General features: G+C 43.6%; 2 protein-coding genes across 7 annotated transcripts in view; one reads left to right on the forward strand and one right to left on the reverse strand.

Annotated features, from left to right (window-relative positions):
- IFT140 (intraflagellar transport 140) overlaps positions 1–6,056 on the reverse strand; it is an 86,806-nt gene extending 80,750 nt beyond the window's left edge. For both annotated transcript variants that reach the window (XM_083711170.1, XM_083711169.1), the window contains exons 1-4: positions 5,939–6,056; positions 4,129–4,284; positions 3,069–3,290; positions 1,179–1,300 (exon numbers count right to left, since the gene is read on the reverse strand). In XM_083711170.1, coding sequence (XP_083567296.1) covers positions 1,179–1,300; positions 3,069–3,290; positions 4,129–4,275 — 491 coding nt within the window. In that variant the 5' untranslated portion in view covers positions 4,276–4,284; positions 5,939–6,056. The remainder of the gene's footprint in view (positions 1–1,178; positions 1,301–3,068; positions 3,291–4,128; positions 4,285–5,938) is intronic.
- A 1,312-nt stretch (positions 6,057–7,368) lies between these two features.
- The window catches only part of CRAMP1 (cramped chromatin regulator homolog 1), a 41,210-nt gene continuing 33,124 nt past the window's right edge, over positions 7,369–15,454 (forward strand). The window contains exons 1-2 of one of the 5 annotated variants that reach the window (XM_083711173.1): positions 7,369–7,618; positions 10,633–11,063. In XM_083711173.1, the coding sequence (XP_083567299.1) occupies positions 10,634–11,063 (430 nt within the window). In that variant the 5' untranslated portion in view covers positions 7,369–7,618; position 10,633. Of the gene's footprint in view, positions 7,619–9,778; positions 10,461–10,632; positions 11,064–15,454 lie in introns of those variants that run through there. The other 4 variants (XM_083711171.1, XM_083711175.1, XM_083711174.1 and 1 more) reach the window with 4 other exon arrangements.

The following is a 15,454-nucleotide window of genomic DNA, read 5'->3' on the forward strand; positions in this document are numbered from 1 at the left end:
TTATGACAAAGGGGAAAGCCTCACTCCAGGCCTAGAGCAGAATCCCTCAAACTACTGCAAACATGATTTCCAGTATTAGCTCTTTTCCAGTATTAGCTTGTTTCTGGACGTTATTAGTAATTAAAGAAAGTACTGAAGGTTTTATGTGGCAGTTTAATTTTGTGCTAGTGGTGTGCTGAAAGTTTAATGTTCAAAAACAGTGGCTTTGCTCCCTGCCCTTCTCTTTGCTTCTGTTCTTTCTTTTTGTTTCTGTGACAAGCAGCACTTTTAATCTGCTCCAGGGCCATTTCACCTCCTGCCCCACCCCGCAATGACACTGTGGAAAGGTCAGTGCCATGGCCATCATGGCATAGTGTCCTTCCAGGGTCACTGCCAAGGATAAAAAGATGCCTGTGGGGTTAGATTACTGTAATGTGTTTCACAAAGGGCTGTTTTTGAAAATCAATCAGAAACCTCAGTTATTTCCGAATATGGCAATTTCAACAGTTCTAATCTGAGTAAAACCTAGTTGAATACCACCCCCTGGTTACCAACAAGATCTCACCACAACAAAAGAGATTTTGCTTGCTGTATGTTGACAAATCTACACTGCATTCAGAAACAACTCTCTCAGGTCTTTCATAGCTTTTGTTGCTGCTTTTTGGTATTTGTTGTTATTTTTCTTGGTTTTATTTTGCTTTTACTAAAATTTAAGTAAGACACTTTTAATGGTAAAAGCAGGAATTAAATTTTCCAGATAAATTAGAACAGAAATGGAGATTCAAAAGCGACTAACATGAGATAGGATGTTGTCAGTTGCAGGTAATGATGAACTATATCTGGACAGAGAGCAGGAGTGCAGCCAGAATAGAACTGGTGATGGGACCATGAAAGCAGAATAAAAAAGCAGGTTCATAAGAAGGCAAAGGACCTGGGCATGACACTGAAAAAGTAGATTAATTCCAATAGAGGATTTAGGAGGAAGGCAGACAACAGTAAGTAGCAAGGTCAATTAGAAGATGGAGTAGAAGCTTTAATGAACATAAATGGTGGGAGTATATGAGTTACAAAAACACTCAAAATAAGAGGAGGTCTGATCCAACATAGATACTGTTGACTGGACACTGAGGAAGTCAGCAGGTCCGATTCCACCTGTTTTCTATTGCCTACCAGAAGTCTGGCCAGAGTGTGCTACTTACTCGCCAGGAGGGGGTGGTCGGAAGATGCAGTAATTGAGATGCTTTCCATATTCATGCTTAAGCAGAGGGGGGCCCTGAACTCTACCCCGCTGGTCCATCCTCCATAACACAAGGACACCAAGCTATAAAGGTTACAAGAAAAATTAAGATAGTTGACACAATGCTTTTATTACTGGCATTTTATACTGAGAATTGTAGCGTTGTTTTAGGATTGTTTGACAAAAGCTGGAAATAAGCTAGGAAAGATAGAAAATACATTCAGAGCCAATTTGCTTTGCCACTCAGAGCACAACAGCCTGTGACATCTCCTAGCTGTGCTGCTATGTGCAAAGGTGGTAATACACATGCCAACAGCATGTGATAGAGACAATGCAAATCGGCTATTGGCATTCAGCAGAAGAGAACTTGAAGGGCTGCCCCTGCAGCAGTATGTCAAACCTGGATCCAGCCAGTGGTGGAGCTTCATGCTCCAGCACCGGGTGGGGGGGAGGCGGAGGGCGGGGGGGCGCGTGCCCTGGGGGCATGGCATGCAGCCTGTGGGGGCATGGTGCCCAGCGCGTGCAGGGGGCAGCTGCGATAGCACCCCACTGGGATCGCGCTGCCAGGGGCGCTGCGCTCCCCCCCCACTCCTCTTCCTCCACCAGTGGATTCAGCGCATTGTAGCACATGACATCAGCATACACATGACAACATTAGTCTCTGATAGCCAGTGCTAGAAAATAACCATGAACAGATTGAAAATTGCAGCTGCCATGTCATATGAGCGTCATGAATAAGCCCAAAGTTTTTCATTTCCAATTACTTTCATTTTTTTAAAGTAGCCAAGCAAAAGCCCTCTGTTCATCTACAGTGCACTGACCATTCTACATCTATGCTCAGTTTGCTAATGCATCCTCTTGGAACATGGGTGGAGTGGGCTTACAGGTACCTGCAATCTCCACGCATGCCCCACAGGCAAGTACTAACTTTCAAACAGGAAACAGACAATTTTAATAATAAAATTTTAAATCTCTGGAGCCAAAGCCACCTCCACAAACTACTATTAATGTTGTTGGGTTTTTAAAAAACCCAGAAGATCCTGATGACAACTCTCCCATATCACCTGGTTTGACCCTCGTGTTGCTCTCTTTTTCATTTTGCAGACACAAAGCAGAGAAATATCACTTTAATGTTGACAAAACAGAACAAAACAGAAACATACACTGGGCTTTTGCTTTTCAACAATACCATATATTCCTGTCTGTTCAGGACCTTCCTGCACTCTTATTTTGATACCCTTGCATTGAACAAGGAAGAGGTAACACAGCTCTTGAAAAAGCAGACAGAACGTGGTGCATGAGGCACAATGTGCTGTCACTTCAGTTAGCCACACACAACGTGCTACACACTGGCAACAGAATTCGTCACATCAACAAACCAGTCGAAATGGCACAGACTAAATGAGTCCCTCTGGGGATTGTATAGCTCAGACATTCTAAAACAACATAGACAACACCAAAAGACTGTAGGGTTGTGTCTTGAGGGGCTCCTACACTATAAAGGGACTTTTCTATTCATTTCCATATCACAGATAATTCTCAGCATTCCCACAGCAAACACAGGCCAATGGAGGTTTAGAGCTAGACAACTGTACTGTCTGCACTCTCAGAAGTCAATATAGTACGCTAGAAAAGTAGCCCTAGGTAACACAAAGTCCTATGGATTCTGGCACTTCATTCCCAATACTGGCCTCCTACTTTGTTTCCCAGTCCTTTAGAATGCCTCTTCCTATTCTTGTCCCAGGACACTGTTGCCACCTCCACATTTCTTTCAGTTTATTATACAGCTGCATGTCTGTAGTACCTATTAAAACTATGTTAATCAAAGAACCATTTTGATTTTGCTACTTACTTTGTCGCCAGAAACTAGTCGGGTGCCATTAGTACTCCAGTTTAGAATTGTAATATCAGCATTATGGTTGGAGGGTACCGCATGATGTTCCTTGTCCTGCTTGTTCACCACCACCACGTCGCCCATCTCACAGCCCACTGCCAGTATCAGTTTGGTTGGATGCCAACTGAGGCATGTGGCCTGGAAGCTTCTTTCCAAGTGTGCATCACACACATATTCTCCCTGCAAACAACACAGATCTTTTTTACATTCCTTCTTTTCAGCCTTCTGAAAAGTCAAGCATTCTGCGTTCTCCAAATAAACTGGTGTTCTACCTCCAGAGGTCATTCTAGCTCCTATCATGTTTGATACAAGAAGCCCTCCTTTTCTACCTTCCACCGAACTAATTATGTTTAAAAGAAAGTTAAAACTACACTGTAAGCTGAATTTTGTTGCTGGGTAGAATGTAGAAAAAAAGCCTATTGTTTTGCTCTGCAGTGCATAAACACACTAGGAAAAGGATATTGTTGAACTTCCTTCCAACTCCCATCAGTCGCAGGAAAGATGCTTTCTTCCTCCTACAAGTTGGGCTTTTGTAATTATTTTTAATGCTTTCTGTAAAAGTCTAACTGAAAAAACAACTAAAAAAAGGCCTCATCGTTCTTCTCAATTGAGAAAACAAAGGGTAGGCTCTTCTCTCTCTCCAGGTCTTGCAAAAGGTAGCACAGAGGATGGTGCTTTCTCTAAAGGCCCAACTTGGAAGAGGGGAAACCCTCCGTTTTCCTTTCCCAAGACAAAGTGGAAAGGAAAAGTGTTTTATATCATGTCTAATCAGAAGCCTGTGGGCAGAGTGTGTGTTCTTAAAATATTTGCACATCACCTATAAAACTTTAGACATAATAACAGCAAAGTAATAAATCCTGACGTAATTCAATGGATTTAAAGTGAACTAGGACACTGTGTATATATAACACATAAAAAACTGAGTTTAACAAAACTGAACTTCTGTATCTTTACAGATGCAGCAGTGTTCAAAGCTAGTGCAAAAAAAAGAAAAAAGAGAAAGTTTTAGAATGCTCACCTGTTCTAGAAAAATATCCACACTGCCACCAGAGTTTAAATTAATAGATGCGACAGCCAAAAATGGCTGCTGAGGGTGCCAAGCTATGTGAGAATGGCGTCCACGGGACTCGAGAGCTTCTATACGATGATCAACGTACACAGCCATGATAAAGAGCTACAACACAAACAAGTATTTAGAGACAAACTAACTGTAAAATAAGTCCTGAGCATCAATAGGAAATGTAGTCTAATCTACATATTTAAAAGTTATAAAAATTAAATATTTTTGCATTCCATTACAGTGCAAACACAAGGAATTTAAATTTATACTTTTTAAACAGTAGCCCTTCTCTCCCCACCCTACCAAGGTGAGACGTGGAGGGGGAAATGCAGCATATGTCTACCAAAGCTCATCAGTGGCATTATTTCTGCCACCCACCAGCAGGTCAGAAAAACCCTTGCTCCAGACAGGAGCTGGGAGATGTGATGTCCCCTACAAGGCACTGGATCCTGCAGGTCACTAGGTCAATCTGGTCCAGATTCACTGAGAGTAGGCTTCCCATAATGGTCCTCACAATACCTGCAGTCATCACCTACTGTGTTACTGAGTGATAGAACTCACCTTCATGTAGTCTTATTTCATTGTATTCACCCGGCACGAGGGGTGAAATACGAACTGTATAAATAACCCAGGCCAGAATGCAGATAAAATATATACTAAACCATTATTTACTTCTAGAAAGTAATGGCCAGAACAAGTAGCTGTTCTATACAGAATACTAAAAGAAGAATTTTATGGTTTTTCTAACTTAGCCAGCTCTCATCATCTGAAGGGCTGAAGAACATTGGAGCTAAAGGAGGGGAGCTTCTGAGGCCATGTCAAATGTGGCCACCATACACACTTGGGGCAAGCATGGGAATGAATACACACCAAGAGGAGAGAGGGAGATGGCTGTTGTGTAATTTAGATATGAGCCAAGTGAGGAGGGGCAATACTTTTTTGCTCTCTTATGCGTCCACCACATGTAGCATTTCCTTTTTCTTTTTTTTGCGATTCATCTTTATTGGTTTTTTACAACAGAAATGCTTACTTAACATAAGATCGCAATGTGAAGTTTCAATTTCTTGTTGATACACAAATATTTCCAAATCATAATAAAGAAAAAAACCCCAAAAATATATTCTTTGCCATTCAACTTATTGATGTTCTAATTACCTCTGACTTCCCTCCCATTCTTACTTGGTTCTTTTAAAGTTCTTGGTTGGGATGCCTATCATTGTGTATCTTAGATTGCTGGTAACCAACTCATCCCCTCACTTTTTGATGTTTCTCATTACAAGAGTTAATCTAAACCAGTCAAAATTTTAGCATTTCCAGCATGCATTGGATCCTTTCTTATACAGTACATCTTGACGAGTTTGCTGGGTGTTACGAGATACCATCCGTGGAGCATTTTAAATTCCTGCCTGGGTCTCACAGGTGTTAAAAAGGCAACCCAAAAGCCTGAGCCACAATGATTATTATTATTATTATTAAGCACAGAGAGAGAGATGCTGAAATAATAGTAAGCACAGAGAGAGACATGCTGAAACGCTCCCCATCGCCCAGCACACCCTCACACCAACTCATCGGGTCTCATCGCCAACCTGAGTGCGCACGAAAGTTACGTTTCCCTCCCTTCGCCCCCGACAGGGCCGGCCCCAGAGGCGCCAGTTCGGGCCACGGCCTTCGCGAGCAGCAACCCCCACCCCCGAGGAGCTTATCGAAAGAAGCGAGTCCAAGTTGAATCCCAGCCTGCCCCCAGCCCCACCTCGAGTTTGTCGCTTACCGGCTCACAGCGCCACCTCAGCCCGAGAGAGAGGCCTGGCGGGCCTCAAGCCCGACTCAACAAGATGCTGAGCGTTGTTACCCTTGACAACGACGGCCGTTACGGAAACACCGGACACACGGAGCCGAAGGAACGCGAAGTTTTCCGAAGGGGAACGCTTCGCGGAAATCTTCACGGAAACCCCCGAGCTCTCAACTCGCTGCCCCTTAGGTCAGTTGTGTTTCTGTAGGAGCAAGGGCGCTAGTTCCAGCTTGCTTGTAAGTAGTTTAAGTTCCTGGTGGTTTAAAAAGCTCCCTTTTCCTTAAGGCATTCCTTCTAAGGAGAGTTGAACCTCCCTTTCACTTTCTCTTCATGTGTGCAAAGAACGCGGGGGCTTTGGAGGGGGGGAAAGCAGATGGTTTGCATGCATGCATAAGGTCTCAGGTTCAATATCCGCCATCCACAGGTAAATAGAAAAATCCCAATGAAAAGCGAGAGAGGCCCTGCCGGGAGCGCAGGCAAAACTAGTGTTTATTTTTATGCTGCAAATACACACACACACACACACAACGTGCAGACTGAAGCGATATACTCAAATGAATTCTTATCGCTAAGAGTCTCGTTATAAATACTGTATGGAAATAAATTCTGCTGAATGCATAAACTGGCTCCTTTAACTCGCCCACGGATCCGAAATAATTCTGTAGTGAGCAGAAAACCACAGGAATGGCTCACAACGGGCTGGAGTTAGTATGGTTTGCAAGGCAATAGCTATGATAATTTCATCTTTTTAAAAACAGTTTTCCACGTCGCTTCCAGCTACATCAGCAAAGAATCTGTTGGCATCTTCAAGAATAACCGATTATTTACGTTCTAATGTTTCCTGAACTACAACACTGAATCTCACCAGGTGCATGAAGATGCCATAATAAAGCAGCTGCCTTTTAAGATGCCCCCAATTAAGCAGAGCATGCCTCTAATGAAGGAGGCGCTAATAATCTACCAAAACTGGCTCAATGCAAAACAGTTTTAATACTCTACTACAAGACCCTTTGTTAATGCTGCAAAACTCAACAGGCCTCTCCCTACAAAAAAATCCCACCGGCTATGTATTCCATTACCACCTGCCAGTCAAACAGGAAACTAGCCAATGGAAATGCTAGCAGGTGACACGGGCCCTTCCCCTTTACGATCGGCGCGCGTCTATTCCCTTCTAGCGAATGAGAATCTGGTTCTAACGCTTCGGCCCCTCTCCCGCCCTCCTTGCTCTTCCCTCGAATCTCGCCTCCTAACTCCCGCCTCGCCATTGGCCCAGTTCTGGTCCGGTGTCATCAGCCGCGCGCGGCGCTTCGATTGGTCACCTTTACCACCGCAGCCTCAGGCTCCGCCTTCCTGCTAGCTTCGGCCGGCCAATGAAGCGATTTGTTTGGGGTCTGTGGGGGCGTGGCCGCCTGCGCGCTCAGCCGGGCCCGTTGGGTGCTTTTCCCCAGCCCTTTGCTTCCCGCCCCTTTGCTGAGCGCGGAGGCAACGAGGAAGCGGAAGGGGACCTTATCAGTCTCCAGTGTACGAGCAAGGCGTAAGGGTGGGAGTAACAATCCAAGGGGCTGGGGAGATTTGGGCAGCGGAGCGGGACCTTTCAAGATCGGCCTTTAGGCTGCAGGGATCTGGTACCGGCGTCGCAACGGTGCATCCATGCAGCAGGTAGGACTTGGGCCCAAATGCTATTCCTTGAAGATCGCTCCTTCCCTTTCCAGGATGTGTATCGAGAAGACTTCAAATGCAACCCTAAGCTCGCGTGTTAGCTAGAAAGTGAAATGCAGTGGGACTGACTTCTGGAGAAATGTGTATCGGATTGTAGCCTCGGAGCCCCGGCTGTCGGAAGTGAGATTAGTAAAGGGCTCACTTCCTTAGAGCGGGTCTGGAGGGAAGAGATTCGTTTCCTTGGGGCGGATCTGGAGCGGTAAAGGGGCGCGGGGACGATTTAGAAGACGGCAGAAATCATTGACGTTAAACTCCTGCCCCAAAGAGAACGGGAAGGAGTGAAATCGATTGGGGATTAAGAAGGAATGATGGGAGAACTTTGGGAAGCTAAATTGTCCTTTGCAAAAAATATATTACATCAACACAGTTTGACAGGAGTGACGTGGGACCTGAAGTTGAAACTGGAAGCAGGGGGAATAATGTGGGTGGAATACTTTGCATCCGGGATGAAGCCAGGAGACACTGGACACTATTTGGGGAGAGGACGGGAGAATGGGTTGGGTATGTTGGCGTTTGTTGTTGTTTAGTCGTTTAGTCGTGTCCGACTCTTCTTGACCCCATGGACCAGAGCACGCGTTAGTAACTTTCAAACACACTAGAAGATCCAGCCTCTTTACATAATTGGGCTCTCATCCTGGATGTTGGATGTTCATTTATTTAATCATCCCTTGTGTGCAACTGAATGCTGTAAATCTTTGGTCTTTCAGCAGCACAGAATAATGAAAAAAAATCGAAAGTCTTTCAAATGTCAGGTGATCGTCATTGCCTTTCTGGCTAGTCCTGCCTTGTTTATGAAAGTTGGATACCTATTGTGTGTAAAAAAAGATGACTTTTAATTCCACATTAAATTTTATGGATTTTTAAAAATTGTGTAAACTACTGACACAACATAGAATAGCCCAAAACAATTAAAAAGTGTGCCAAGAATGTAAACTTGAAGGCTTGGGTTCCAGCTGATGCTTTCTAACAAATATATTTCACAGAACTTTTTTTTTTGGGGGGGGAGATTACTTCCATATATGTTTTAGGATTGGGTTTGAGGCAGAGAGGAGTGATTGATAGTCATATGTAATGAAACCATTATGAAACAACTGCATATCCCTTTGTAAAATGTGTAATACTGATGTTCATTTCAATGAGTGCTGCACTTTTAGTCTGAATTCTGGGATTATTTTTGTTGGTCAGTATATTTTTGGTGGTGGTGCTTGAATTTTGATTTCTGCTGTGGGAAGGAAATTGCATTTTATATAGTGCAACATGATCCTATGTCTATTTGCTCATAAGTATGTCACACTGAATTCAGTGGGACTTACTTCCAAGTAAGTGTGCACAGTTTTGTAGTGTTATTGTCCTCTATTGTACTCTTGAATTGTTACTTTTTTGAAAGTTGTTTTGGCTTTATGGTACCATGCTTTCAATCACTTTGCAATTTTTTTGAAGTTCACTAGTTTAATCTGCCTGTGCATTGTGTGTGTGTGTGTGTATGTATGTGTGAAATACAGAAAATGTCTTGTGGGTCACAGCAGAATATGCTGACATAGCATTAGGTAAACACTGAACTCAGTAATGTGAAAGTAGTAATAAAGATTTCAGTAGCATCTGAGCACATTTGTTAAACCTTCTGTAACTATTGGGCACACTGGCTGGTCACGTATGTCTTAAGGGTGGGGAACTGTTTTGAATCTGGTTTGAGTTTAGCTGCGGTTATTCCAAATGCTGAAAAACCCATGCTATAAGAAAGCAACAACAACAAAAAGTAAAAGAGAAAGAATGTCTTTAGGAAACCATAGCTCTTTCTTTAGCTATTTGAAGTGAAACCCTTAAATAACTCCCACGTTTTCAAATGCAAAACTTAAAAAAAAAATGGCGTGCAAGTGGTGCGTTTTGGGTTTGTGTTGGTTTGGTTTTGTTGTTGTTGTTTTTAAAAACAACAAGCTAATGTATTAGTTGTTGGGGTTGGCTTGGCGAGGAAAATAGACCTGGCACTCTTCTGGTTTGGAGAGGAGAAAAGTCGCCGTATTTAAGGGCGATTCGGAAAGGTGCTGAGCGATTGGGAAGTGGGTGTGTGGGGAGTTGTTGGAAATCTTTGTAGCCTTGGCCAGTCCCAGTCCTAGAGAGGCAGACACACATACACATACTCGCACACACGCTCGCTCTCTCTCGCTCTCTCGCTCACACACACTCACACGAGAGAGAGAAAGAGAGAGAGAGGGAGGGAGGAGGCGGCAGCGAAGCTGCTTGCTGCATCTAGGAATATGAATTTCCCCCCTCAGTAGGTCGGATCGCCTCGGCTCCATGGTGAGGAGAAAGAAGAGCCCCCCTGGCCCAGAAGACCCACACAATGGGTAGGATGGGGTGGGGGAGAGTCACTTTTTAGGGGACATTTCTCTCTCTCTCTATCTCTCTCATATTTTCCCCTCTCTCTTTTTGCTGGCCTCTCTCCCCGTGTGCCGCCGAGGGTGCTGCTTCCCCCCCCTCCGGCTCCTCCTTTCCGTGGCTGCCGAACGCTTCCCCCCCCCCCAAACGCCCGAGTTTGCCTCGGCGGTTTTCCTTGCCAAAGGCGCCCTTAACCTTCCCGGCGAGGGGGCAGGGGGCTGCCCGGCGGCGCTGGCTACCCTTTGGAGGGGTTCCTGGCCTCCTTCCCCCCCTTCTCTTGCTTCCCCACCACCGGCACAGGTTGTTGGGTCGGGACAAGCCAACGAAAGGGGATTTAGTAACAAACAACGGCGGCCATGTTGAGAGGAATTTCTGCAGCTAAACTTCTCCCCTCTGAAGGCAGGCTGTGTGTGTTATGTGGGTTTGCGCGTTGTGGGTTTGCATTGTGCTTCGGGGTGTTTTATATTTTTTTCCTTGTTCCTCTGAAGGGGTCTCTTGGTTGACTTTGTGCCCCCTCCCCACTTTGTCTCTGTCTCCTTCTCCTCCTCCTCCCCCCTTCCTCCTCTTCCTCCACATAGGATGACAGTGAAGCTGGGCGAAAGCAGCAGCAGCAACACCAGCACGACTACGACTGAGGAAGGCTTGAGGAAGCTGGGCAAGCGAGCAGGTGAAGAAGAGTCCCTGGAAGAAGGAGCCGGCGAAGGAGGAGAGGCAGCTCCCAGCACCAGCAGCACAAAGGAAGAAGAGGCGATCACTCAAAGCAACACTAACCGGGGGCCCTTCTTGGCAACCTCCACTTTGCCCCAAGCCCCGTCGTCCTCGTCCTCATCCTCCTCCTCCTCCGTCCAGCCTGCCCACAGCAACGACCAGCATCATTTCCTCAGGTCCAGTGTCAGACCTCAGAGCAAGAGGTTAAGGAAGGATTCTCAGGCATCCTGCACAGTTGGAGGTGGCAGCAGCAGCAGCAGCAGCAATGCAACCGCTGCTGCATCAGCAGCAAAAGGAAAAGGTACAGTATTGACCTCGCACCCCTCCTAAAACACACATGCCACAGGGAGGAAGGTGCCTTTGGCATCCGTTGCCAGTTTTGTCTCCTTGACGCCTTGCTTGGGTGATTGTTCTTGCTTTGCGTTTCTGCCACTGCTTCCGTGCTTCCCAAGGTTTTTCGCTTGATAAATCTGTAGTTTTGTTTATTCCCCATATGCATAGAAAAGGGACCAGGAGCCTATTACTAAAGGGCATTTTTTAAAAATCCCTGGAGGGGGTAGCATTGCTGCTGCAGCAAAAACAACCAAGTCTTGTGGTGCCTTAAAGACTCGCACATTTGTTATAACATCACATTTGTGGACCAGAGTCCATTTCAGCAGATGCATCTGATGAATTTGACTCTAGTTCACAAAAGATTATGCGTTAATCAGTTCGTGAATCTTTAAGGCATCACAAGATTTTGCTTTTGCTTTAACTAGCTGTGGTAAGCTTTAAAAGCCATGGTCAGTTGATTGGGGTGGGGCTATTAAGTTAGAATTGAGCTAGAGGTTTGATTCCCTGATTCCATCCTTAGTAGCTAGCATTTGGCTTTTTTTTGTCATTTCAGTTGTTACCAAATAACTAAGTAGTATTTATTGTCCTTGTCAAAAGTTTATTTGTGAAACTAGTTGTGATAAAAGATTTAATTCTGGGGCATGTTTGGTTGTGTATGACACTAAGCCATGGTTTATTGAACATTGGTTTGTTAAACCATAGTTTGTTTGATCAACCATGCCCTCTCTAGAGGCTTCACTAGGCTTTGATTACTTCTATTGAACTGCATTCTGAAGTTTAGGAACCTTGATTGTTTTAATTATTGCTTGATGTTGTATACAAACTCAGCACCTTCCTTAACCATGGTTGGTTGGTTTGTTCACTCCTACCTTAAGCACTAATTAAGTCACGAAGGCATTGGATGCTGAGAGACCTATTTTTTAACAATAACATTAATAATAATAATAATAATAATAATAATAATAATAATAATAATGAACAGAAGCACATTTCATAAGATCCTGCATATTTATGCAAACCATCTAAATGCTGGAAGATTTCTTTTAAATAAGAATTGCAGCACCCTTTATATAAATATGTATCACAGTGGTACCTCGGGTTACATATGCTTCAGGTTACATACGCTTCAGGTTAAATATGTTTCAGGTTACAGACTCCGCCAACCCAGAAATAGTATCTCGGGTTAAGAACTTTGCTTCAGGATGAGAACAGAAATCGTGCTCCCGAGGTGCGGCAGCAGCAGGAGGCCCCATTAGCTAAAGTGGTGCTTCAGGTTAAGAACAGTTTCTGGTTAAGAATGGACCTCCGGAACGAATTAAGTACTTAACCCGAGGTACCACTGTATAGAAGTCATTAATGAATATATTGATGAGAAGTCTGATGTCAAATCATATTCCTAAAGTCCAGAGGATTGATCTCACTATTTTCTCATCACACAGTTGGTTCTGTTTTAACTTACTATCAGGGCATCGAGTATAAAAGCTTGTGGATTCATTGGGGAAATAGACATTTTGACTGCCAACCCAGTAAAAGGGGGAAATGATTCCATCACATTGTGCAGAAACCCCATTTTGGTTGCTTAGTGTACAGTATTTCTCCCTTGAACTATTTCTTAAATACGCATCCATACACCAGCCCCATGAAATTTTTAGCCCCAATCCAGTGCTAGTCACACTAGTAGCCCCTTACATAGATGCTCATTCCCATCTACAACAAAAGACACACCTAGCCATATTAGTGGTGCCTAGATAAGCATCTCATAGCATATTTGCATTTTCTGTTTGTGTGCAAGCTTATCCTCCATTGGCACTCTATTGTTGAATTGGGGCATTTTCCTTTAAAAGAAGGTTTTGATAATCTGAAGTTGATCTAATTTTTATTTTATTGTTTACAATTAATGAATACATATAGGATTCAGTAGTATGCAAGCTGATCTGATTATTAGTAATAATTAGGAACATAGGAAGCTGCCTTCTATGACATTAGATGTCAAACTAGCCCAGTATTGTTCACTCTGACTGGCAATGTCTCCCAGCATCTTCAAAAGAGGTATTTCACATCACCTGCTACCTGATCCTTCTAACTGAAGATGTCAGGGATTGAACCTTGGAATCTTGTGCTCTTCCACTATGCTATGGTCCGTCTCCAGTGTTTTTTTAATTGCATTGGGCAACTTTTACCCTGTTTCTGCAGAAGCCACATTGAACTGTATGGCAGTTCTGCAGAAGTGCAGCCATGTTCTTGTGTAGTTTGTGCAGAGCTTTGCCACATGCTGTGTGTTTTTGCAGCCTTAGGAAAACTGTGCACATAGGCTCTGGAAAGCAAACAGATAGATATACAGGAAACCATTGGTTTGCATCTTGTTTTGGTTTTGCAGTCCTGTTGCTGAAGAGACAAGCTTCTTTTCAACTTACCTCTTCAGCGGTGGCAAAAATCTCAAGTAAAATTTTCTGTTTGTCCTTCTGTGTGTGAGTCCATGAGTTAGTGAATTCTGAATCCTAAATTTAAAAACGGACATATTGACTAATCTTTAAGCCTAAATTTCCATATTGCAGATGTTGATGAGTGTGATTTCCATATATGTGGCTGTGTGTGATATATCTCATAAATTAATGATACCCGTGTGAAATTCACGAACTAAACTCTCAGACAGGCATGCTTTAATACAGGGGTTGGCAAGGTTTACCTCGCCTGGCTGGTTCACTCCAGCGGAGATCCCTCCGTGGGCCGGCGCGCACGTGCACCCACAATTTCGGGCGTCTGCGCAGACGCAATTTCCTGCACCGTGGAAGCGAGTCCCTGTATTGCACTGCGCTGGTTTAGTGCAGCACGCGGAGACTCGCTGAACGGGCAGCTCAGTTTGGGGGTGGCTCGTGGGCCACTTGTGGCTCAAGGGCCTTAGGTTGCCGGCCCCTGTTTTAATAGTTCATACATTATATTTATCCATGTAAAGCTAGCTATCTGCAAAAGTGCAGCATTTTAAAGCCCCTAACAGTCTTTGGACTTTATTTCAATCAAGTAATGGAGCATCAATAAGCATTCTATAAAAAACCCAGCTTGGGTAGCTTTTTCTGTCAATGTCTTAGAGCTTTGTTTTGGCTTGATCTGATTCTACCTGCATGCAACAATAGTGGCCCCTCGTGGGAATGGACATTCCCCTTAAAAAGGACTTCTCTAGCCAGGACAGTGAGTCAGGATGAGCCTGTGATGAGGATGCATATCCAGAGGTGCTTCAGTTGTGTGTGTTCAAGCCCACTTTTGCACACCAATTTCCCTTGCCGAAACGGGATGTGTGTTAACTATTTTATCTTTCAGAATTTTAGCATATAGACCTGTGGAATGCTTTCAAAATTCGGCATACATGCTTACTTCAACTATGATACACCTGACATCACCAGATTTTTTTGTTATAGCTAGGAGAGAAATACAAAAAAAAAAAAATTGAGATTCTGCAGTAAGTGTCATGGGACACTTCTATCTGCCTTCAGCTTGCCCCTTTCTTTTCTAGAATGTATTTCCACTTCTTAGTTATCAATTTGTAGATCTCAAACAGGTTTTCCCTCTATTTCTGGATTTGTTCACAGCATCAGTGCAAGTTGCAGGCAAGGTAGAACTGCATGGCCTCCACTAGAGCCATCCTTCAGAATCCTTGCTTTGCCCTTGTGTTCTAGTGGAATTAGAAGCCATTCTTATGTTGATTTAGCAGACAAATTGTTCAGGAAGATAATTTCACATTGTTTTTCAGGGAGTGCTCCTTTCAAAATCCATATATGTGTCTTCTGGGAATGTTCAAGAGAGGTGTCAGGAGAGAACTAACGACATGCTCATTAAATCTAGTGTTTAATTTTAAGTGGTTGCTAGCTGTATCCCATTGGTTTGAGCTTGATTGTGTCTTAGTAATGAACAACCCTTAAGTGATGTGTTCTTGTGATATTTATATTTAGAGCAACCTCTGATAGGTTCGATAGCCGATTGTAAGTTTTAGAAAGTGCTAGGTTACAGTATTATTTTTATTTCAAGTATTTATATTCTGCTTTTCATCAGAAATGATTTGGAAAGCAGTTTGCAAAGTAAACTCAAAATGAGATAATGTGATACAATATGTAAAACAATAGAATATAATCAGGATTCCACTTGCTCAATGCACTTCTACTCATTGCCCACAAAAATTCCACACTCATCTTTCAATCACCCTACACACATTCACCTACTAATGCACACTCCTTCAATTTCAACTATTATGATAAAATAGAGTTAAGTGAAGAAAAATGTGGAGTACTCTATGGGATGGGGGTGAGAACTGCAGATTTCTTTACAGATTTCCTGCTGATCAAATTTTATTCACTGTTCTCCTTATTA

The sequence above is a fragment of the Podarcis gaigeae genome (genome assembly GCF_964106915.1).
Source record: "Podarcis gaigeae genome assembly, chromosome: 14".
Taxonomy (NCBI): domain Eukaryota; kingdom Metazoa; phylum Chordata; class Lepidosauria; order Squamata; family Lacertidae; genus Podarcis; species Podarcis gaigeae.